Source organism: Eubalaena glacialis, chromosome 2, assembly GCF_028564815.1.
Source record: "Eubalaena glacialis isolate mEubGla1 chromosome 2, mEubGla1.1.hap2.+ XY, whole genome shotgun sequence".
In the NCBI taxonomy this organism is placed as follows: domain Eukaryota; kingdom Metazoa; phylum Chordata; class Mammalia; order Artiodactyla; family Balaenidae; genus Eubalaena; species Eubalaena glacialis.
In genome coordinates this window covers 14,130,206-14,155,135 of record NC_083717.1, presented here as the reverse complement: position 1 = coordinate 14,155,135, position 24,930 = coordinate 14,130,206, and the positions used below count along the sequence as shown (strand labels likewise).

At 37.7% G+C, this 24,930-nt stretch overlaps 1 protein-coding gene across 10 annotated transcripts in view; it reads left to right on the top strand.

Moving 5' to 3' along the window:
* The window catches only part of MLLT10 (MLLT10 histone lysine methyltransferase DOT1L cofactor), a 246,892-nt gene that overhangs the window by 146,930 nt on the left and 75,032 nt on the right, over nt 1-24,930 (top strand). For all 10 annotated transcript variants that reach the window (XR_009699476.1, XM_061181604.1, XM_061181607.1 and 7 more), the window contains one exon: nt 24,065-24,317. Coding sequence is in view for 9 of the 10 variants with exons in the window: in XM_061181604.1 (XP_061037587.1) it covers nt 24,065-24,317 (253 nt within the window). In the remaining variant the exon portion in view is untranslated. The remainder of the gene's footprint in view (nt 1-24,064; nt 24,318-24,930) is intronic.

Genomic DNA, 24,930 nt, shown 5'->3' with positions numbered 1-24,930 from the left:
CTCCCAGTCTGTAGGTTCTTTTTGGTTTTGTTGATGGTTTCCTTCACTGTGCAAAAGCTTTTAAGTTTGATTAGGCCCCATTTGTTTATTTTTGCTTTTATTTCTTTTGCCTTGGGAGACTGATCTAAGAAAATATTGTTATGATTTATGTCACAGAATGTTTTGCCTATGTTCTCTTCTAGGAGTTTTATAGTGTCATGTCTTACATTTAGGTCTTAAAGCCATTTTGAGTTTATTTTTGTATATGGTGTCAGAGTGTTCTGATTTCATTGATTGACATGAGGGTTTCCCAGCACCTCTTGCTGAAGAGACTGTTTATATATTTTTAATAGATATATTGATTAATTTTTTTCCTTTTTTAATCTGTTAATATGATGAAGTACGTTGATTTTTCAAGGGTTGATTTTTCCAGTGTTGAAAAAACCTTGCATTCCTGGGGAAATCCCACTTGGTCTTGATGTATTACCATTTTTATATACTGTTTGATTCTACTTTTAGAAATTGTACAGGAATTTTTGCCTCTGTATTCATGAGGGATATTGACCCATATTTTCTTACAATGTCTTTGGTTTTGGTTTCAAAAGGAATGCTGGCCTTATAGAATGCATTGCACGTATTCACTCTTGTTTTCTGGAAGAGTTTATGTAAATTTGGTAATATTTCTTAATGTTTGATAGTATTCACTTTTTTTTTTTTTTTTCTTTTTGCTGCACTGCACAGCTTGTGGGATCTTAGTTCCCTGACAAGGGATTGAACCTGGGTCCTTGGCAGTAAGAGTGTGGAGTCCTGACCACTGGACCGCCAGGGAACTCCCGCTAGTATTCACTTTTAAGGCCATCTGGGCCTAGAGTTTTCTTTAGGGGAACGTTTTCAACTGTAATTTCATTAAAAAAAAATAGATATAGGGCTATATTCAGGTTATCTATTTCTTCTTGAGTGAGCTTTGACAGTCTTTTCTCTTTTTTCTAACCAGGCTGGCTATGAATTTTTATGATCTTAAATTATTAGCTTTTGGTTCCAGTGATTTTTCTCTGTTGTTTTTATGTTTTATATTTTAGTGATTTCTCTTCTAATTTTATTTTTTCCTTTTTACTGCTTGCTTTGGGTTTCTTTTACTCTTCATTTTCTAATTTATTAAGGTTAATATGAATTTATTCAAGACCTTTCTTTTCTCTAAAATAGGCAGCTTAAAAAAACTTTATTTTTTAGAGTGGTTTTAGATTCAGAGAAAAATTGACTGGAAAGTATAGAGATTTCCATGTAACTCCTGACACTTTCCCCCACTGTCAGCATCCCACACCAGAGTGGTACATTTGTTACAATCTGTGAACTTCCACTGACACATCATTAAGGCTTAAAATCCACAGTTGGCATTAGGGTTCAGTTTTGATGTTGTACATTCTATTCTGTGGTTTTTAACAAATGTATAATAACATGTATCTGCCATTATAGTATCCTGCAGAAGAGTTTCACTACCCTGGAAATCCTGTCTTCTACCTATTGATTCCTCCTTTTTCCCAAGTCCTGACAACCACAAAAATTTTTACTGTCTTCATAATTTTGCCTGTTTCAGAATGTCATATAGTTGGAATCATATAATATGTAGCCTTTTCAGACTAGATTTTTTCACTTAGTAATATCCATTCAAGATTCATCTGTCTTGGGCTTCCCTGGAGGTGCAGAGGTTAAGAATCCGCCTGCCAATGCAGGGGACACAGGTTCTAGCCCTGGGCCAGGAGGATTCCACATGCTGTGGAGCACCTAAGCCCGTGCACCACAACTACCGAGCCTGTGCTGTAGAGCCTGTGAGCCACAACTACTGAAGCTCGTGCGCCTAGAGCCCGTGCTCCGCCACAAAGAGAAGCTGCCGCAGTGAGAAACCTGCACGCCACAACAAAGAGTAGCCCCCGCTTGCCCCAACTAGAGAAAGCCCACACATAGCAAAAAAGACCCAACACAGCCAAAAATAATAAATAAATAAATTTAAAAATAAATCAGAAAAAAATTCGTCTGTCTTTTCAAGGCTTGATAGCTGATTTTTTCCTACAACTGAATAATATTCCATTGTCTGGATGTACCACAGTTTATTTATCCATTCATCTACATATAAAAGGACATCTTGGTTGCTTCCAAGTTTTGGCAGTTATGAATAAAGCTGCCATGAACATCCACGTGTAGATTTTTGTGTGGACACAATTTTTCACCTCCTTTGGTTAAAAATCAAGGAGTGTAATTGCTGGATCATAGGTTTAGTTTTGTTTTTTTGTTTGTTTGGTTTTTGGTTTTTTTTTTGGCCGCACCACACGGCTTGTGGGATGTTAGTTCCCTGACCTAACCACTGGACCGCCAGGGAATTCCCTCATATGTTTAGTTTTATAAGAGACTGCCGAACTGTTTTCCAAAATGGCTGAATAATTTTGCATCCCTGCCAACAATGAATAGAGTTTATTTTTCTCTACATCCTTACCAGTTATTAGTGTTGTTAACATTGTTTAAATTTGCATTTTTCGGACTTCCCTGGTGGCACAGTGGTTAAGAATCCACCTGCCAATGCAGGGGACACAGGTTCGATCCCTGGTCCGGGAAGATCCCACATGCCGTGGAGCACCTAAGCCTGTGTGCCACAACTACTGCGCCTGCGCTCTAGAGCCTGCAAGCCACAACTACTGAGCCTGCATGCCACAACTACTGAAGCCCGTACAGCTAGAGTTGTGCTCCGCAACAAGAGAAGCCACCGCAGTGAGAAGCCCATGCACCACAACAAAGAGTAACCACTGCTCGCCAAAACTAGGGAAAGCCTGCACACAGCAATGAAGACCCAACACAGCCAAAAATAAATAATTTATTTTAAAAATTTGCATTTCTCTGCTGACATAGGATGTGTAGCATCTTTTCTTATGCTTATTTGTCATTTGCGTATCTTCTTTGGTGAGGTGTCTATCAAGGTTTTGGCCCTTTTGAAAATCAGACTGGTGGTTTTCTTACTGTTGACTTTTAAGAGTTCTTTATGTATTTTGAATAACGGTCTTTATTTTTTTATAAATTTATTTATGTATTTATTTATTTTTGGCAGCGTTGGGTCTTCGTTGCTGTGCCTGGGGTTTCTCTAGTTGCGGCGAGCGGGGTCTACTCTTCTTTGTGGTGCGCGGGCTTCTCACTGTGGTGACTTCTCTTGTTGCGGAGCACGGGCTCTAGGTGCGCGGGCTTCAGTAGTTGTGCCTCGTGGGCTCTAGAGCGCAGGCTCAGTAGTTGTGGCTTGTGGGCTCTAGAGCACAGGCTCAGTAGTCGTGGCGCACGGGCTTAATTGCTCCGTGGCATGTGGGATCTTCCCGGACCAGGGCTCGAACTCATGTCTGCTGCATTGGCAGGTAGATTCTTAACCACTGAGCCACCAGGGAAGCCCGATAACGGTCTTTTTTATCTGCTATGTCTTTTGCAAATGTTTTTACTAGTCTGTGGCTTATCTTTTCATTTTCTTGACAGTGACTTTTGCAGAGTAGAAGTTTTCCATTTTAATGAAATCCAGCTTACCAGTTCTTTCTTTCATGGATCGTGCCTTTGGTGTTGTAGCTAAAAAGCTATCACCAAACCCAGGGTTATCCTGTTTTCTCTTATGTTATTTTTTAGGAGTTTTATAGTTTTCTGTTGTACATTTAGGTTTGTGATCCATTTTGGGTTCATTTTTGTGAGGGGCTATAAGTTCTGTGTCTAGATTCATTTTTGTTGCATGTGGATATCTAATGTTCTAGCACCATTTGTTGAAAAGCCTGTTTTGCTTCACTGTATTGCTTTTGCACTTTTGTCAAAGATCAGTTGACAGTATTCATGTGGGTCTGTTTCTGGGCCCTGTGTCTGTTCCATGATCTAGTTGTCTGTTCTTTCATCAATACTATGATGCCTTAATTACTGTAGCTTTATAGTGAGTCTGAAATTGAGTAATGTCAGTACTCCAAATTGTCTTTCAATATTGTGTTGGCTGTTTGGGTCTTCTGCTTCTTCACGTATAGTATCATTGTGTCAATATCCACACACCAAAAAAAAATTGCTGGAATTTTGATTGAGATTGTATTGAATCTGTAGATGAAGTTGCGAGGAACTGACATTTTGATGATGACATTGGCAGCTTATCTATGAAGTTGGAATAACTCTCCATTTATTTAGTTCTTCTTTAATTTTTTTCATCAAAGTTTTGTTGTATCCTCATATAGGCCTTATACATATTCTGTTAGATTTAACCTAAGTATTTAATTTACCTATTGTATATGGTATTGTATTTTTAATTTCAAATTCAATTTGTTCCTTACTGGTATATAGGAAACCAATTTTCTTTTTTATATTAACTTTGTATTCTGCAACCTTGCTATAATCACTTTTTTTTTTTTTCAAGGCTTGATGCTTTCATTTTATTTTACATTAAGTAAAATTATACATCAAAGTTAAAAAAATGGGTTATGGTTGAACAGGTAGCATTTTTCCTTCCTCGGTGTCTCATGACATAATGGTACATCATGTAATTAATGCTTCTTAGATTTCATTAAATACAGTATTATCTTTTTTTCCCCATTCTTTTTCAAGTTCTTTTCCCATTTAGGTTATTACAGAATATTGAGCGGAGTTCCCTGTACTATACAGTAGGTCCTTGTTGGTTATCTGTTTTTTTAAAATAAATTTATTTATTTTTATTTTTGGCTGTGTTGTGTCTTCGTTGCTGCGCAGGGGCTACTCTTCGTTGCTGTGTGCAGGCTTCTCATTGCAGTGGCTTCTTTTGTTGCAGAGCACGGGCTCTAGGTGCGAGGGCTCAGTAGTTGTGGTTTGCCAGCTCAGTAGTTGTGGCTCACGGGCTCTAGAGTGCAGGCTTGGTAGTTATGGCACACAGGCTTAGTTGCTCCATGGCATGTGGGATTTTCCTGGCACAGGGCTCGAACCCCTGTCCCCCCTGCATTGGCAGGAAGATTCTTAACCACTGCACCATCAGGGAAGCCCCTGGTTATCCGTTTTAAATACAGCAATGTGTATATGTCAGTCCCAAACTCCCATATAGTTAATTGTTCCTTGCGGGGGGGACTGCTAGCAAGTGAGAGGATCTCGGTAGATGCCGTATCTTAAAATGCATCTCTGTGGTAACAGGGGTTAGAGGAATGAGGCTGGCCTGTGGGGAAACAGGCGAGAATACAGGCTCCTGGAACGGTATGGAGGTTCCTTAAAAAACTAAAAATAGAGCTACCATATGACCCAGCAATCCCACTCCTGGGCATATATCTGGAGAAAAACTTGGTTCGAAAGTATATATGCACCCCAGTGTTTATTGCAGCACTGATTACAATAGTCAAGACATGGAAACAACCTAAATGTCCATCAACAGATGAATGGATAAGGAAGATGGGGTACATTAATCACTTATTAGTTCCAGGAATATTTTTGGTCAATAATTTTGGATTTTCTGCATAGACAATTATGTTATCTTTGAAAAAAAAGGTAGTTTAATTTCATTCTTCCTAATCAGTATACATTTTACTTTCTTTTCTTGTCTTATTACATAAACTGGGACTTCCAGTATGATGTTGAAATAGAGTAGTGAGAGGTAGAATCCTTGCCTTGTTCTTCATATTAGTGGGAAACCTTCTCACCATTAAGTATGATGTTAGCTGTAAATTTTTTGTACATATTTTTTATCAAGTTGAGGAAACTCTCCTTCTTTTCCTGAGGGTTTTTATTATAGAGCATGTTGGACTTTGTCAAATGCTTTTTCCTCATCTGTTGATATGATATGTGACTTTTCTTCTTTATGCTATGATGGATTATATTAATTGATTTTTGAATGTTGACTCAGCCTTTCATTCCTGGGATGAATCCCACTTGGTGTGGTATATAATTCTTTTTTTGTTCTTTTAACATCTTTATTGGAGTATAATTGCTTTACAATGGTGTGTTAGTTTCTGCTTTATAACAAAGTGAATCAGCTATACATATACGTATATCCCCATATCTCCTCCCTCTTGTGTCTCCCTCCCACCCTCCCTATCTCGCCCCTCTAGGGGGTCACAAAGCACCAAGCTGATCTCCCTGTGCTATGTGGCTGCTTCCCACTAGCTATCTATTTTACATTTTGCAGAGTATATATGTCCATGCCACTCTCTCACTTCGTCCCAGCTTACCCTTCCCCCTCCCCGTGCCCTCAAGTCCATTCCCTACGTCTGAGTCTTTATTCCTGTCCTGCCCCTATGTTCTTCAGAACCACTTTTTTTTTTTTTTTTTTTTTTTAAGATTCCATGTATATGTGTTAGCATACAGTATTTGTTTTTCTCTTTCTGACTTACTTCACTCTGTATGACAGATTTTAGGTCTATCCACCTCACTACAAATAACTCAATTTCGTTTCTTTTTATGGCAGAGTAATATTCCATTGTATATATGTGCCACATCTTCTTTATCCATTCATCTGTCGATGGACACTTAGGTTGCTTCCATGTCCTGGCTATTGTTAGTAGACCTGCGATGAACATTGTGGTACATGACTCTTTTTGAATTATGGTTTTCTCTGGGTATATAACCAGTAGTGGGATTGCTGGATCATATGGTAATTCTATTTTTAGTTTTTTAAGGAACCTCCATACTGTTCTCCACAGTGGCTGTATCAATTTACATTCCCACCAACAGTGCAGAAGGGTTCCCTTTTCTCCACACCCTCTCCAGCATTTGTTGTTTGTAGATTTTCTGATGATGCCCATTCTAACTGGTATGAGGTGATACCTCATTGTAGTTTTGAATTGCATTTCTCTAATAATTAGTGATATTGAGCAGCTTTTCATGTGCTTCTTGGCCATCTGTATGTCTTCTTTGGAGAAATGTCTGTTTAGGTCTTCTGCCCAGTTTTGGACTGGGTTGTTTGGTTTTTTTGATATTGAGCTGGATGAGCTGCTTGTATATTTTGGAGATTAATCCTTTGTCAGTTGCTTCATTTGCAAATATTTTCTCCCATTCTGAGGGTTGTCTTTTGGTCTTGTTTATGGTTTCCTTTGCTGTGCAAAAGCTTTTACGTTTCATTAGGTCCCATTTGTTTATTTGTGTTTTTATTTCCATCTCTCTAGGAGGTGGGTCAAAAAGGATCTTGCTGTGATTTATGTCATAGAGTGTTCTGCCTATGTTTTCCTCTAAGAGTTTGATAGTGTCTGGCCTTACACTTAGGTCTGTAATCCATTTTGAGTTTATTTTTGTATATGGTGTTAGGGAGTGTTCTAATTTCATTCTTTTACATGTAGCTGTCCAGTTTTCCCAGCACCACTTATTGAAGGGACTGTCTTTTCTCCATTGTATGTTCTTGCCTCCTTTATCAAAGGTAAGGTGACCATAGGTGCGTGGGTTTATTTCTGGGCTTTCTGTCCTGTTGCATGGATCTGTATTTCTGTTTTTGTGCCAGTACCATACTGTCTTGATTACTGTAGCTTTGTAATATAGTCTGAAGTCCAGGAGCCTGATTCCTCCAGCTCTGTTTTTCTTTCTTTCTTTTTTTTTTTTAAACATCTTTATTGAAGTATAATTGATTTACAATGGTGTGTTAGTTTCTGCTTTATAACACAGTGAATCAGTTATACATATACATATGTTCCCATATCTCTTCCCTCTTGCATCTCCCTCCCTCCCTCCCTATCCCATCCCTCTAGGTGGTCACAAAACACAGAGCTGATCTCCCTGTGCTATACGGTTGCTTCCCACTAGCTATCTATTTTACATTTGGTAGTGTATATATGTCCCTGCCACTCTCTCACCCTGTCACATCTCACCCCTCCCCCTCCCCGTATCCTCAAGTCCATTCTCTAGTAGGTCTGTGTCTTTATTCCCGTCTTGCCACTAGGTTCTTCATGACCTTTTTTTTTCCCCTTAGATTCCATATATATGTGTTAACATACTGTATTTGTTTTTCTCTTGCTGACTTACTTCACTCTGTATGACAGACTCTAACTCCATCCACCTCACTACAAATACCTCCATTTCATTTCTTTTTATGGCTGAGTAATATTCCATTGTATATATGTGCCACATCTTCCTTATCCATTCATCCGATGATGGACACTTAGGTTGCTTCCATGTCCTGGCTATTGTAAATAGAGCTGCAATGAACATTTTGGTACATGACTCTTTTTTTTTTTTTTTTTTAAACATCTTTATTGAAGTATAATTGCTTTACAATGGTGTGTTAGCTTCTGCTTTATAACAAAGTGAATCAGTTATACATATACATATGTTCCCATATCTCTTCCCTCTTGCATCTCCCTCCCTCCCACCCTCCCTATCCCACCCCTCTAGGTGGTCACAAAGCACCGAGCTGATCTCCCTGTGCTATGCGGCTGCTTCCCACTAGCTATCTATTTTACATTTGGTAGTGTATATATGTCCATGACACTCTCTCACCCTGTCACATCTCACCCCTCCCCCTCCCCGTATCCTCAAGTCCATTCTCTAGTAGGTCTGTGTCTTTATTCCCATCTTGCCACTAGGTTCTTCATGACCTTTTTTTTTTTCCTTAGATTCCATATATATGTGTTAGCATACTGTATTTCTTTTTCTCTTTCTGACTTACTTCACTCTGTATGACAGACTCTATCTCCATCCACCTGATTACAAACACCTCCATTTCATTTCTTTTTATGGCTGAGTAATATTCCATTGTATATATGTGCCACATCTTCTTTATCCATTCATCCGATGATGGACACCTAGGTTGCTTCCATGTCCTGGCTATTGTAAACAGAGCTGCAATGAATATTTTGGTACATGACTCTTTCTGAATTATGGTTTTCTCAGGGTATATGCCCAGTAGTGGGATTGCTGGGTCGTATGGTAGTTCTATTTTTAGTTTTTTAAGGAACCTCCATACTGTTCTCCATAGTGGCTGTATCAATTTACATTCCCACCAACAGTGCAAGAGTGTTCCCTTTTCTCCACACCCTCTCCAGCATTTATTGTTTCTAGATTTTTTGATGATGGCCATTCTGACCGGTGTGAGATGATACCTCATTGTAGTTTGGATTTGCATTTCTCTAATGATTAATGATGTTGAGCATTCTTTCATGTGTCTGTTGGCCCTCTGTATATCTTCTTTGGAGAAATGTCTGTTTAGGTCTTCTGCCCAGTTTTGGATTGGGTTGTTTGTTTTTTTGTTATTGAGCTGCATGAGCTGCTTGTAAATCTTGGAGATTAATCCTTTGTCAGTTGCTTCATTTGCAAATATTTTCTCCCATTCTGAGGGTTGTCTGTTCACCTTGCTTGTGGTTTCCTTTGCTGTGCAAAAGCTTTTAAGTTTCATTAGGTCCCATTTGTTTATTTGTGTTTTTATTTCCATTTCTCTAGGAGCTGGGTCAAAAAGGATCTTGCTGTGATTTATGTCATAGAGTGTTCTGCCTATGTTTTCCTCTAAGAGTTTGATAGTGTCTGGCCTTACACTTAGGTCTTTAATCCATTTTGAGTTTATTTTTGTGTATGGTGTCAGGGAGTGTTCTAATTTCATACTTTTACATGTACCTGTCCAATTTTCCCAGCACCACTTATTGAAGAGGCTGTCTTTTCTCCACTGTATATGCTTGCCTCCTTTATCAAAGATAAGGTGACCATATGTGCGTGGGTTTATCTCTGGGCTTTCTATCCTGTTCCATTGATCTATAGTTCTGTTTTTGTGCCAGTACCATACTGTCTTGATTACTGTAGCTTATAGTCTGAAGTCCGGGAGCCTGATTCCTCCAGCTCCGTTTTTCTTTCTCAAGATTGCTTTGGCTATTTGGGGTCTTTTGTGTCTCCATACAAATTGTGAAATTTTTTGTTCTAGTTCTGTGAAAAATGCCATTGGTAGTTTGATAGGGATTGCATTGAATCTGTAGATTGCTTTGGGTAGTATAGTCATTTGCACAATGTTGATTCTGCCAATCCAGGAACATGGTATATCTCTCCATCTGTTTGTATCATCTTTAATTTCTTTCATCAGTGTCATAGTTTTCTGCATACAGGTCTTTTGTCTCCATAGGTAGGTTTATTCCTAGGTATTTTATTCTTTTTTGTTGCAGTGGTAAATGGGAGTGTTTTCTTAATTTCACTTTCAGATTTTTCATCATTAGTGTATAGGAATGCAAGAGATTTCTGTGCATTAATTTTGTATCCTGCTACTTTACCAAATTCATTGATTAGCTCTAGTAGTTTTCTGGTAGCATCTTTAGGATTCTCTATGTATAGTATCATGTCATCTGCAAACAGTGATAGCTTTACTTCTTTTCCGATTTGGATTCCTTTTATTTCTTTTTCTTCTCTGATTGCTGTGGCTAAAACTTCCAAAACTATGTTGAATAATGGTGAGAGTGGACAACCTTGTCTTGTTCCTGATCGTAGAGAAAATGGTTTCAGTTTTTCACCATTGAGAACGATGTTGGCTGTGGGTTTGTCATATATGTCCTTTATTATGTTGAGGTAAGTTCCCTCTATGCCTTCTTTCTGGAGGGTTTTTTACCATAAATGGGTTTTGAATTTTGTCAGAAGCTTTTTCTGCATCTATTGAGATCATCATATGCTTTTTCTCCTTCAGTTTGTTAATATGGTGTATCACATTGATTGATTTGTGTATGTTAAAGAATCCTTGCATTGCTGGGATAAACTGACTTGTTCATGGTGTATGATCCTTTTCATGTGCTGTTGGATTCTGTTTGCTAGTATTTTGTTGAGGATTGTTTCATCTATGTTCATCAGTGACATTGACCTGTAGTTTTCCTTCTTTGTGACATATTTGTCTGCTTTTGGTATCAGGGTGATGGTGGCCTCGTAGAATGAGTTTGGGAGTGTTCCTCCCTCTGCTATATTTTGGAAGAGTTTGAGAAGGATAGGTGTTAGCTCTTCTCTAACTGTCTGATAGAATTCTCCTGTGAAGCCATCTGGTCCTGGCCTTTGTTTCCTGGAAGATTTTTAATCACAGTTTCAATTTCAGTGCTTGTGATTGGTCTTTTTATATTTTCTATTTCTTCCTGGTTCAGTCTTAGAAGATTGTGCTTTTCTAAGAATTTGTCCATTTCTTCCAGGTTGTCCATTTTATTGGCATATAGTTGCTTGTAGTAATCTCTCATGATCGTTTTTATTTCTGCAGAGTCAGTTGTTACTTCTCCTTTTTCATTTCTAATTCTATTGATTTGAGTCTTTTCCTGTTTTTTCTTGATGAGTTTGGCTAATGGTTTATCAATTTTGTTTATCTTCTCAAAGAACCAGCTTTTAGTTTTATTCATCTTTGCTATCATTTCCTTCATTTCTTTTTCATTTATTTCTGATCTAATCTTTGATTTCTTTCCTTCTGCTAACTTTTGGGTTTTTTTGTTCTTCTTTCTCTAGTTGCTTTAGGTGTAAGTTTAGGTTGTTTATTTGAGATGTTTCTTGTTTCCTGAGGTGTAGGATTTTATTGCTGTAAACTTCCCTCTTAAAACTGCTTTTGCTGCATCCCATAGGTTTTGTGTCATCGTGTTTTCATTGTCATTTGTTTCTAGGTATTTTTTGATTTCCTCTTTGATGTCTTCAGTGATCTCTTGGTTATTTAGTAGTATATTGATTAGCCTCCATGTGTTTGTATTTTTTACAGATTTTTTTCCTGTAATTGATATCTAGTCTCATAGCATTGTGGTTGGAATAGATACTTGATACGATTTCAGTTGTCTTGATTTGTGACCCAAGATATGATCTAGCCTGCAGAATGTTCCATGAGCTCTTGAGAAGAAAGTGTATTCTGTTGTTTTTAGATGGAATGTCCTATAAATATCAGTTAAGTCCATCTTGTGTAACGTATCATTTAAAGCTTGTGTTTCCTTATTTATTTTCATTTTGGATGATCTGTTCATTGGTGAAAGTGGGGTGTTAAATTCCCCTCTTATTATCCTGTTACTGTCAATTTCCCCTTTTATGACTGTTAGCATTTGCCTTATGTATTGAGGTGCTCCTATGTTGGGTGCATAAATATTTACAATTGTTATATTTTCTTCTTGGATTGATCCCTTGATCATTATGTAGTGTCCTTCTTTGTCGCTTGTAATAGTCTTTATTTTAGTCTATTTTGTCTGATATGAGAATTGCTACTCCAGCTTTCTTTTGATTTCCATTTGCACGGAATATCTTTTTCCATCCCCTCACTTTCAGTCTGTATGTGTCCCTACGTCTGAAGTGGGTCTCATGTAGACAGCATATATACAGGTCTTGTTTTTGTATCCATTCAGCCAGTCTATGTCTTTTTGTTGGAGCATTTAATCCATTTACATTTAAGGTAGCTATGGGTATGTATGTTCCTATGACCATTTTCTTAATTGTTTTGGGTTTGTTTTTGTAGGTCTTTTCCTTCTCTTGTTTCCTGTCTAGAGAAGTTCGTTTTGCATTTGTTGTAAAGCTGGTTTGGTGGTGCTGAATTCTCTTAGCTTTTGCTTGTCTGTAAAGGTTTTAATTTCTCCATCAAATCTGAACGAGATCTTTGCTGGGTAGAGTAATCTTGGTTGTAGGTTTTTCCCTTTCATCACTTTCAATATGTCCTGCCACTCCCCTCTGGCTTGCAGAGTTTCTGCTGAAAGATCAGCTGTTAACCTTATGGGGATTCCCTTGTATGTTATTTGTTTTTTTCCCTTGCTGCTTTTAATGTTTTTTCTTTGTATTTATTTTTGATAGTTTGATTAATATGTGTCTTGGCATGTTTTTCCTTGGATTTATCCTGTATAGGACTCTCTGTGCTACCTGGACTTGATTGGCTATTACCTTTTCCATATTAGGGAAGTTTTCAACTGTAATCTCTTCAAATATTTTCTCAGTCCCTTTCTTTTTCTCTTCTTCTTCTGGGACCCCTGTAATTCGAATGTTGGTGTGTTTAATGTTGTCCCAGAGGTCTCTGAGACTGTCCTCAATTCTGTTCATTCTTTTTTCTTTATTCGGCTCTGTGGTAGTTATTTCCACTATTTTATCTTCCAGGTCACTTATCCGTTCTTCTGCCTCAGTTATTCTGCTATTGTTTCCTTCTAGAGAATTTTTAATCTCATTTATGGTGTTGTTCATCATTGTTTGTTTGCTCTTTTGTTCTTCTAGGTCCTTGTTAAACGTTTCTTGTATTTTCTCCATTCTGTTTCCAAGATTTTGGGTCATCTTTACTTTCATTACTCTGAATTCTTTTTCAGGTAGACTGCCTATTTCTTCTTCATTTCTTTGGTCTGGTGGGTTTTACCTTGCTCCTTCATCTGCTGTGTGTTTCTCTGTCTTCTCATTTTGCTTAACTTACTGTGTTTGGGGTCTCCTTTTCGCAGGCTGCAGGTTTGTAATTCCTGTTGTTTTTGGTATCTGCCCCCAGTGGCTAAGGTTGGTTCAGTGGGTTGTGTAGGCTTCCTGGTGGAGGGGACTGGTGCCTGTGTTATGGTGGATGTGGCTGGATCTTGTCTTTCTGGTGGGCAGGACCGCATCAGGTGGTGTGTTTTGGGTTGTCTGTGACCTTATTATGATTTTAGGCAGCCTCTCTGCTAATGGGTGGGGCTGTGTTCCTGTCTTGCTAGTTGTTTGGCATAGGGTGTCTAGCACTGTAGCTTGCTGGTCGTTGAGTGGGGCTGGGTCTTAGCATTGAGATGGAGGTCTCTGGGAGAGTTTTCGCTGTTTGATATTATGTTGAGCCAGGAGGTCTTTGGTGGACCAGTGTCCTGAACTTGGCTCTCCCACCTCAGAGGCATCAACCTGACACCTGGCCGGAGCACCAAGACCCTTTCAGCCACACGCCCAGAAGAAAAGGGAGGAAAAGAAAGAAAGAAAAAAATAATAAAATAAAGTTATTAAGATAAAATTATTAAAAATAAAAAAATTTAAAAATCATAAAAAAAAGAAAGAAGAGAGCAACCAAACCAATAAACAAATCCACCAATGATAACAAGCGCTAAAAACTATACTTAAAGAAAAAAAAAGAAAAACAGACAGAACCCTAGGACAAATGGTAAAAGCAAAGCTATACAGACAGAATCACACAAAGAAGCATACACCTACACGCTCACTAAAAGAGAAAAAGGAAAAAAATATGTATCTCTATATTAAAAAAAAAAAAAGGAAGAGAGCAACCAAGTCAATAAACAAATCTACCAGTGATGATAAAGTCTAAATATTAAACTAAGATAAACATAAAATCATAAAGAAATAAGATGCAGAGAGCAAACTCCAAGTCTACAGTTGCTCCCAAAGTCCACCACATCAATTTGGGATGATTCGTTGTCTATTCAGGTATTCCACAGATGCAGGTACATTAAGTTGATTGTGGAGATTTAATCCGCTGCTCCTGAGGCTGCTGGGAGAGATTTCCCTTGCTCTTCTTCGTTCGCACAGCTCCCGGGGTTCAGCTTTGGATTTTTTTGACCTACACCCTGCCTCTGTGTGTAGGTCACCTGAGGGCATGTGTTCCCCATCCAGACAGGACAGGGTTAATGGAGCAGCTGATTAGGGGGCTCTGGCTCACTCAGGCTGGGAGGTGGGAGGGGTATGGAATGCGGGGCAAGCCTGTGGCGGCAGAGGCCAGCGTGGCGTTGCACCAGCCTGAGGCACGCTGTGTGTTCTCCCAGGGAAGTTGTCCCTGGATCACGGGACCCTGGCAGTGGTGGGCTGCACAGGCTCCCGGGAGGGGAGGTGTGGGTAGTGAGTGATCTGTGCTTGCACACAGGCTTCTTGGTGGCTGCACCAGCAGCCTTAGTGTCTCATGCCCGTCTCTGGTGTCTGCGCTGATAGCCGCGGCTTGTGCCCATCTCTGGAGCTCGTTTAGGCGGTGCTCTGAATCCCCTCTCCTCGTGCACCCCGTAACAATGGTCTCTTGCCTCTTAGGCAGGTCCAGACTTTTTCCTGGACTCCCTCCCGGCTAGCCGTGGCGCACTAGCCCCCTTCAGGCTGTTTTCACGCAGCCAACCCCAGTCGTCTCCCTGGAATCTGACCTCCGAAGCCCGAGCCTCAGCTCCCAGCGCTATCCGCCCCAGTCGGTGAGCAGACAAGCCTCTTGGGCTGGTGAGTGCTGGTCGGCACCGATCCTCTGTGTGGCAGCCTCTCCACTTTGCCCTCTGCAGCCCTGTTGCTGCGCTCCCATCTTTGGCTCTGAAGCTTCCCCCCCAGCAGCCCCCGTCTCCAACAGTGAAGGGGCTTCCTAGTGTGTGGAAACTTTTCCTCCTTCACAGCTCCCTCCCAGTGGTGCAGGTCCAGTCCCTATTCTTTTGTCTCTGTTTTTTGTTTTTTATTTTCCCTACCCAGGTACGTGGGGAGTTTCTTGCCTTTTGGGAGGTCTGAGGTCTTCTGCCAGCATTCAGTAGGTGTTCTGTAGGAGTTGTTCCACATGTAGATGTATTTCTGATGTATTTGTGGGGAGGAAGGTGATCTCCACATCTTACTCCTCTGCCATCTTGAAGGTCTCTATAATTCTTTTTATACATTGTTGGGTTTGATTTGCCAATACTTTGTAGAGAATTTTTGCATCTATTTCATGAGTGATATTATTCTGTGTTTTCTTTCTTCTAATGTCTTTGTCTGTTTTGGTATAGTATTGCTGTCCTCATAGAATGAGTTAGGAATTATTTCTTCTGCTTCTGTTTTCTGGAAGAGGTTGTAGAGAACTGGTATAATTTTTTTCCTTAAGAATATGGTAGAATTTACCAGGGAACCCATCTGGTCTTGGTGCTTTGTGTGTTTTGGTGGGGATGCTTAATTATTAATTAAGTTTCTTTAATAGATACAGGCCTGTTCAGATTGTCTGTTTCTTTTTGTGTGTAAAATTCCTTGATTATCCCTTAATGTCCATGAGATCTGTAGTTAATGTTCCGTCTTTCGTTTCTGAACTACTGTGCCACCAGGGAAGTCCCTGCCTCATGTATTTAATGTTTTGTTTTTAGGCACATACACATGAAGGATTGTTGTGTCATCTTGTAGTCTTCATACCCTTGTTGTTATATAATGTCACTGTTTATCCCTGTTAACTTTCCTTGCTGTGAAGTCTACTCTGTCTGAAATACAGCTATTCTTACCTTGTTTAGATTAGTGATAGCATGTTAGACCTTTTTCCATCCATTGATTTTTTTTTTTTTAAATCACAATGTGTCTCTATATTTACTGTACCTGAGTCTTGTTTTTTGATCCACTCTGACAATATCTGTCTTTTAATTGGCTTATTTAGACCATTTATGTTTAGGATGATTGTTGATACAGTTAGGTTAGTATCTACAAAACTTGTTACTGTTTTTTATTTGTTGTTCTTGGTCTTTGTTCCTGTTTTTGTCTTCCACATGTTTTCTACCTTTTGTGGTTTTAACTGAGCATTTTATACGATTCCATTTTCTTTTCATTTCTTAATATATCAATTATACTTGTTTTCCTTCATGGTTGCCCTCATGCTTGCAATATATCTTTACAGCGTATATACGGCGTCTTTCAGTAACACTATACTGCTTCATGGTAGCACAAGTACCTTATAATAAAAAAATATTTCTAATTTCTCCTTCCCATCTTTTCTGTCAATGCTGTCATTCATTTCACTTATACATGAACATACATAAGCATATGAATGCATAAAACTATATAATCAGATACAATCATTGAGCAAGCTATCTGTTAAGGTCAATTAAGAATTTAAAAAATCAAAGTTTAATTTTACCTTCACTGATTCATTCTCTGCTGCTCTTTTTTATGTAAATCCGTGTTTCTGACCTGTTTCATTTTCCTTCTCTCTGAAGAACTTTTCACATTTCTTGCGAGGCAGTCCTACTGGCAACAAATTCCCTCAATTTTTGTTTGTCTGAGAAAGTCTTTGTCTTTCACTCTTACAGGATAATTTTGCAGTGTGCAGAATTCTAGGTTGTTTTTTTTTTCTCGCAACACTTTAAATATTTCACATCACTCCCTTGTTTGCATTGTTTCTGAAGAGAAGTCAGATGTAATTCTTATCTTTGCTCCTTTGTAGTTAAGGCTTTCCCCCCTTCTGGCTTCTTTGAGTGTTTTTTCTTTTATCTCTGATTTTCTGCATTTTGAATATGATATGCCTAGGTGTTGTTTTTGTTTGCTTGTTTGCTTTTTGGCATTTATCTTGCTTGGTATTCTCAGAGCTTCCTAGATCTGTCATTTGGTTTCTGACATTAATTTGGTTAAATTCTTAGTCATTATTGCTTCAAATATTGCATCTGTTCCTTTCTTTTCCTTCTGGTATTCCCATTACACCTATGTTACACCTTTTGTAGTTGTCCTGTGGTTCTTGGATATTGTTCTCTGTTTCATAGTTTCTTTTTCTCTTTGCTTTTCATTTTTGGAAGTTTCTGTTTTCATATCCTCACGCTCTGAGATGCTTTCCATAGCCATGCCCAGTCTACTAATGAGCTCATCAAAGGAATTCTTCATTTTTGTTATGGGTTTTTTTATCTCAAAGAGTCCTTTTTAATTTTTTCTTAGAATTTCTTTCTGCTTACAATATCCATCTGTTGTTGCGTGCTGTCTATTTTTTACGTTAAAACCCTTAGCATACTAATCATAGTTTAAAAAATTTCTGGGTTGGTAATTCCCACAGTCCTGCCATCTCTGTCTTTGGTTCTGATGTTTGTTCGTTCTCTTCACACGGTGTATTTGCCTCTTAGTGTGCCTTGTAGTTTTTTGTTAAAAGATGTATATGATTTACTGGATATAAGGAACTGTGGTAAATAGGCCTTTAATAATGTGATGGTAAGAGGGACAGGAAGCATTCTATAGTCCTGTGGTTAGTTCTCAGTCTTCTGGTGAGCCTGTGCCCCTGGACTGTGAACCCCACAAGTGATTCTCACCCCCTACCCTGCTTTGCTGGGACAGGATACTGGTGGGGATTGTAGTTGGGTATTTCCCTTCCTTCATGTACTTGAGGCTCTGATACAACCCCAGCAGATTATGCTCTGGTAAAATAGATTCTCCTGATAACAGGCCTTATTAAGAAGAACAGAATACCTTGGCATATTAGAATAGTTCCTTTCTGCCTCCCCTGCTGGAAGCATGAGTGTATATTTTTCTTCTGGTATTCACTGTCAAGTCTTGGTAGAGCTCCTGGAGGTAAAACTTGAAAAGTGTGAGGGTCCTCCTGGAGTTGTTTTTTTTTGGTTTTTTTTTTTTTTAATGAGATCTATCTCTGCCTTACCTTTGTCTTTTTTTAAAAATAAATTTATGTATTTTATTTATTTATTTTTGGCTGTGTTGGGTCTGTTGCTGTGTGCATGTTTTCTCTAGTTGCGGAGAGCGAGGGCTACTCTTCATTGCGGTGTGTGGGTGTCTCATTGCAGTGGCTTCTCTTGTTGCGGAGCACGGGCTCTAGGCACGTGGGCTTCAGTAGTTGTGGCACACGGGCTCAGTAGTTGTGGCTCCCAGGCTCTAGAGCTCGGGCTCAGTAGTTGTGGCGCACGGGCTTAGTTGCTCCACAGCATGTGGGATCTTCCCTGATCAGGGCTCAAACCCATGTCCCTTGCATTGGCAGGCAGATTCTTCACCTCTGCACCACCAGGGAAGCCCCTCCTGGAGTTTTTAATCTCTCAGACTTGTCCACACTGAGCCTTCAACAATTTGTCAATTACACTTGAGGTTTTCCTACCCTGATACTGGTTGCCATGGAGATTTCTGTCTGGGTATGCTCTGATTCTCTTTATCTGTCTGTCTGTCTGTCTAATTTTGGTGGCAGTGGTTTGCCCTGTGACCTCGCTTCTCTGATGGATCTAAGAAGAGTTATTGACTTTTCAGTTTGTTAGGCTTTTTACTTGTTAGGATGGAATGAAGACTTCAAAGTTCCTTATTACATGCTGACCAGAAAGTGCTAATATGGACATTTAATGCTAAAAACTTTGTTCTAAGCCCCACTTACAAATTATGATATCTTGTATTTTCATTTTTACTTAGTTGAACAAATACCTTATGGTTTCTTTTTGATTTCTTCTTTGACCATAGGTTACTTAGAAGCATTTTATTTACTTTTGAAATATTTAGGGGTTTTTCACATATCTTATTGTTGATTTCTCATTTAATATCTTTGTGTTATAATTTCTTTTAAATTTTTTTGAGGTTTTCTTAATGACACAGAACATGGATTATTTTGTTTTTCTGTGTGCTTTCAAAAGGATGTATATTCATTCTGCTCTTATTGTATGAAGTTTTTCTATAAATATTAGGTCAAGTTGACTTATATTGTTTAAGTTCTTTATATCCTCATTTTTTTGGGTCTATTTGTTCAGTCAATTATTGAGAAAAAGATATGAACCTCTCTTACTATAACTATACATTTTGCTGTTTCTTTATTTTCTCTATTCAGTTTTTGCTTCATTTATTTTGAAGGTCTCTTATAATTTGCAGAAACATTTAGGATTTTTATATCCTCTTGATGAATAGACCTCTTTATCCTGGTAATAATTCTTGTTCTGAAGTGTACTTTGTCTGATATTAATGTTGTGAATTCAGCTTTCTTTGGATTAGTGTTAGATTGATATGTTTTCCCCATACTTTTAATATCTTTCTGTATTTATGTTTTAAATGGGTGTCTTGTAGACAACATAAAGTCTTGAGTTTCTTTTTTCACTGTTACAATCTCTGTCTTTCAATGGGGATGTTTAGGTAATTTACATATAATGTGATTATTGATATGGTTGTATTTAAATCTATCCTTTGTTAGTCCTTTTTAATTTGCCCATTATTTCTCATCTTCCTATTTTCTTTTTTTTCCTCATTGAATATTTTGTATGATTGCATTTTGGCTAATTAGTAATAATTGTATTATTTTATTAGTTGCTTTAGGGTTTCTATATCTTTAGCTTGTCACAGTCTGCCTTCAAGTGATAGTATACCATTTCATGTATTATATAAGAACCTTACAACTATATACTTCCATTGCTACCCTTTTGGCTTTGGGCCTGTTTTTGTCATGTTTTAAAATTTTTACATATTTTATAAACCTCACAGTTCATTCTTATTATTTTTGCTCTAGATCAATTACCTTATAAAGAGACTTAAATAATTAAAAAGTCTTCTATATTTATCCATGTAATTACTGTTTCTAGTGCTCTTAATTACTTTGTGTACATCCACATTTCCTTTGTTGTTTTCCTCCTGCCTGAAAGACAACCTTTAGCATTTACTATAGTGTTAACCGCTGGTGATTAGCTCTTTCAGCTTTATTATCTGAAAAACAATTATTTTGCCTGTGTTTTTGAAAGGTATTTTAGCTTGGTATAGAATTCTAGGTTAATGATAGTTTGTTTCTTTTAGTACATTGAAGATTTTACTCTTCTCTTTTCTAGCTTGCATCTTTTTCATGAGAAATCTGTTTTCATCCTTATCCTTGTTTCTTAGCACATAGGCATATTTAACCGCCCCCCCCCCAGCTGCTTTTATCATTTTCTGTTTATTGTTGGTTTTTAGTGAGAAGCCATATGATTATGATGTGCATTCATGGCATTTTCTTTATGTTTCTTATACTTGGGGTTAGTTGATCTGTAGGTTTATAGTTTTCATCAAATTTCATAGTTTTTCTATTATTTCTTTATTTTTTCTTTTTTCCCCCTGCTATTATTATTTTTAAGTCCCTCTCCCTCCCTCCCCCCCTGCTCTTTTTTGGGTACTGCAGTAGCATGTACATTAGGCTTCTTAATGTTGTCCCATAGCTTACTGGCACCCCTCCCCCCCTTAAAAAGTTCATTCATTTTGTGCTTCATGTTTGATAGTTTCTGTGCTGTATCCTAAGAATTGGGCTAGTGAAAAATGTGTGACTTTTATGAGAGACTTGAATAGTATATAATTTTATTTATTTATTTATTTATTTTTGGCTCTGTTGGGTCTTTGTTTCGTGTGAGGGCTTTCTCTAGTTGCGGCAAGTGGAGGCCACTCTTCATTGCGGTGCGGGGGCCACTCTTCATCGCGGTGCGTGGGCCTTTTCACTATCGTGCCTCTCTTGTTGCGGGGCACAGGCTCCAGACGCGCAGGCTCAGTAGTTGTGGCTCATGGGCCTAGTTGCTCCACGGCATGTGGGATCTTCCCAGACCAGGGCTCAAACCCGTGTCCCCTGCATTAGCAGGCAGATTCTGAACCACTGCGCCACCAGGGAAGCCCGGATAGTATATAATTTAAAAAAAATTTTTAACAAGCATTATTCTGTTTCACCATGTTGGTGAAAGGCACAGCTACTGGTTGTTTTCCTTCCCTCTGCCTCCTTCTTCCAAACATGGATTACAGAGCCTTGTAGAATAAAACCTAAGGCAAGCATACCTTTAAAATATAATAACTGCTATTTCTTTGGTTACCTCTGATAGCCTTTGATTAATTATGAGTCTAAAAATTTCTGTTTGAAGTTAGAAATATTTTCTGTTCCTAATTAATGCTATTTAGTAGGTATATTGGCTTTGCATCTCATCTGAGGACTAATAATTGTAGTTGGCCATGAAACAAAAATCAAACACATTGTAGATGTCTATTTTAAAAGATTCATTAAGTTGCCTGTAAATCACAAAGTGTTTATGCACTTCTCTAAAGACTGTCAATATAGCCAGATATCCAGTTTTCTCTCTAGTGGAAAAGAAGAAAAAGGAAGGCTGTATTTTACTTAGTTGAGTACCAATTGATGTAGTTAGTTTGTATTTTATGGTCAATTTACATGAATATGTATTTTTAAGCACTATAGTGGCTCTCAGAGCAATGAGATACTAATGCTGTGAGAGTTACTTAGGTTGTGAAACTGACTGAGGAAACAGGTTTGTGATGTTGGGGGCATGTATAAAATTTTTTTTAACTGTTAGAATCTTCAGCTAAAGTTTTTTTTTGTTATGTTTTTTTTTCTTACTAAGAAACCTGTGGTATCTTTTTAAAAAAATTTATGTGTATTTATTTATTTATGGCTGTGTTGGGTCTTTGTTGCTGCAGGCGGGCTTTCTCTAGTTGCAGTGAGTGAGGGCTACTCTTCATTGTGGTGTGTGGGCTTCTCATTGCGGTGGCTTCTCTTGTTGCGGAGCATGAGCTCTAGGCATGCGAGCTTCAGTAGTTGTGGCGTGTGGGCTCTAGAGCGCAGGCTCAGTAGTTGTGGTGCATGGGCTTAGTTGCTCCGCGGAATGTGGGATCTTCGGGACCAGGGCTTGAACCCGTGTCCCCTGCATTGGCAGACGGATTCTTAACCACTGTGCCACCAGGGAAGTCCCTGTAGTTTTTTTTTTTTTTTTTTTTAAATTACAAGGTGTTGAGGTTTGTAAAAAATAAAATGTTATGGTTTTATTTAATATGACTTTGGTCACTGAAATTTGTTTAATTTTCATTAAATGCTTTCTTTGTAATACCTTCTCTTCCAAATATCATGTTTTCATTGGATTTATGGACATATTTATACTTCAGGGGTAAGCAAGTATATTCTATTAAATGACTGGGAAAATTGACCAACCCTAATTTAGATTATGTGGAAACAGCTTATTTCTGTTGTTGGTATTCTACCCAGTTTTCTCTACTTTTCCTTATTTGACACATAAGAGTGCTTGCATGAAAAACCTCGTGTTTTCTTTAGATGACTTTTAAACTTCACTAGGGTCAAATGAGTGGGTTGGAAAATCTCAGGATCAACTTGAATTATTGGAAAAAAATATTGGAAAAGTGTAGTGTCAGGTGATTTCGAAAGTGACCTGTCTGGATGGGAAAGGTAGTCATCCATGAAATTTAATCAGCTTAAATATGATTGTTTTGTTAAATGGGAGTGTGTTTTCTCCTGAAATTTAGTTTGAAAACTTTTTTCTTATTTGTGGATTATAGTTTATTACAATAGTGATTAGTTTTTTATGAGATCATAAAACGTCTCTTGTACTTGATGGTGAAAATCTGTTCTTGGCAGTGAGATGCTGTAGGGTGCAGCAGCAACACGGGGCAAGTAGCAGAAAAGTAGTAGTAAAGATTTGGTTTTCAAAACAGTTGAAGTTTCCTCTTACTCCTTTTTTCTGAACACTGATTTGCTAAAAATGATTTGCTAACAAACCTGATTTTTATCGTCACTTTCTCGTTTTTAAAATTTATCTGATGTTTTGTACTGAGTGGTTGTTAATATGTGGAAGATTTCAGTTTTGCATATTTTCAGATTTTTCACTTGTGTTACATTGGAGATTTCAGGTAGAAGTATTAGAAAATTATTTATTTATTCAACAGAAATTTAAGGCTAGTTATAGTTCAGGCACCAATTTAACAATGGCAACAAAAATCCCTGACCCTTTGGACCATATAAATCTTTAATTTCAAAGCATGTTGATTAATTTACATCTGGCATCACACTTTCATAGTCATTTAATTTGTCATTATTTGCATGCACCTTATATTAAAATGATTATTAAAAATGGAAACTGTTTAAATTTGTCTTTATCTTGCTTTGTTTCCCTACCATAACTAATTATAGGGGGTGATTGTGAATCAATTTTATGGTATAATTGTACTTGTAATTTTTTTAGAAATCTTAACTGCAAAATGTAACTGGTTCCTCAACTTAATACTGGGAAGAAATCTTTTCTGTTTCAAGGTTTTAAATATTTCTCTTTTGAAAAGCAGCCTTCACCTGAATTTAAAAAATTCTTGCTCTGACCTGTGCTAGATCTGTATAATATCATGGATATAGTCCAGTAGTGAAATTGTAGTACCTTACTTCTCTCTAGTTGTTGCCTTTCAGTGATGAACACTAAAGCTGATTTTAATTTCATGTCTAAGAAGTAGATTGTTCTTGTTGAAAATTATGTTGCTTGAGAAACAAGTATCTTCTGTATTGCTTACTGTGTGTCACTTAATAAATACAACTAATACGTACTTTTACTAATTGCTGCAATTTGATGCTCAGTCATATTATAAATTATCTACATTTTTAAAAGAAATATTTGTACCAGACTCTAAATTGTTTTTACATGATTTTCTTAGGCAGACTGACTTGTTTTTATAACTGAAACTTTCATATGTTTATCTTTCAAGTGCAATAATTATTTATTATTAATGTGCCATCTTTTTTTCCCCCTGTAGCCAAATTTTAATCAGTTCTTTTTCCTTTTACTTCCTTTCTCAATCAAAATGTTAGACTTATACAAGCACTAGCAGCAACTCTATATCTGGATCATTGAAGCGTTTGGAAGATACTGCAGCACGATTTACAAATGCAAATTTCCAGGAAGTCTCTGCGCACACTACTAGTGCAAAAGATGTTTCAGAGGCTAGAGGGTCAGAGGGCAAAGGGAAGAAATCTTCAGCTCACAGCTCAGGTCAAAGGGGAAGAAAGCCTGGTGGAAGAAATCCAGGAACGACTGTATCAGCAGCTAGTCCTTTCCAGCAAGGTATTAATTATGATATTTTAGTTGAAATACTTGTTCTTGTGATGATCAATAGTAGTTAAGTTTTATAAAAGAATTTACTTTTTACTTATAACTATTGGATAATTAGAGATTATTTTATGATTAGATGCTATAGTAAGATTACTTCAAAGACTAGTATTCCTTCTTCAAATGTTTCTGGGAACTTTGCTTTCTTTTTGTGTTACGACCTGTGCTTCTAAAGTTGAACTGTAATTTTTTTAATGTTTAAATAGATGTGGAATAAAGTTTAAGTCTGAGGAGAAAAACAATAAAAGCTGGAGTTTTCCTTTCCTTTCTGCTCAACAGAAAAGTCATTCTAATTTATAAATTATTTTTATTTGTCTTTCCCAGTTGAACACTAAAACTGTTAAGGTATACATTTTCAGTAAGTGAATAAGTACTGAGTAATTTTTAGGGGAGCTAAATAGTTCTTGGTAAATAATACTTGCTGATTATTAATGCATTTATTATAAAGCTTGAAGATGAAAGTAGAATTTTGCTCAGCCTACATATATTTTGGTAATTATGGCTGCTGTATGTACAGGATGCCCAGTTAGTTTTGAGTTTTAGTTAAACAACAAATTATATTTTTCAG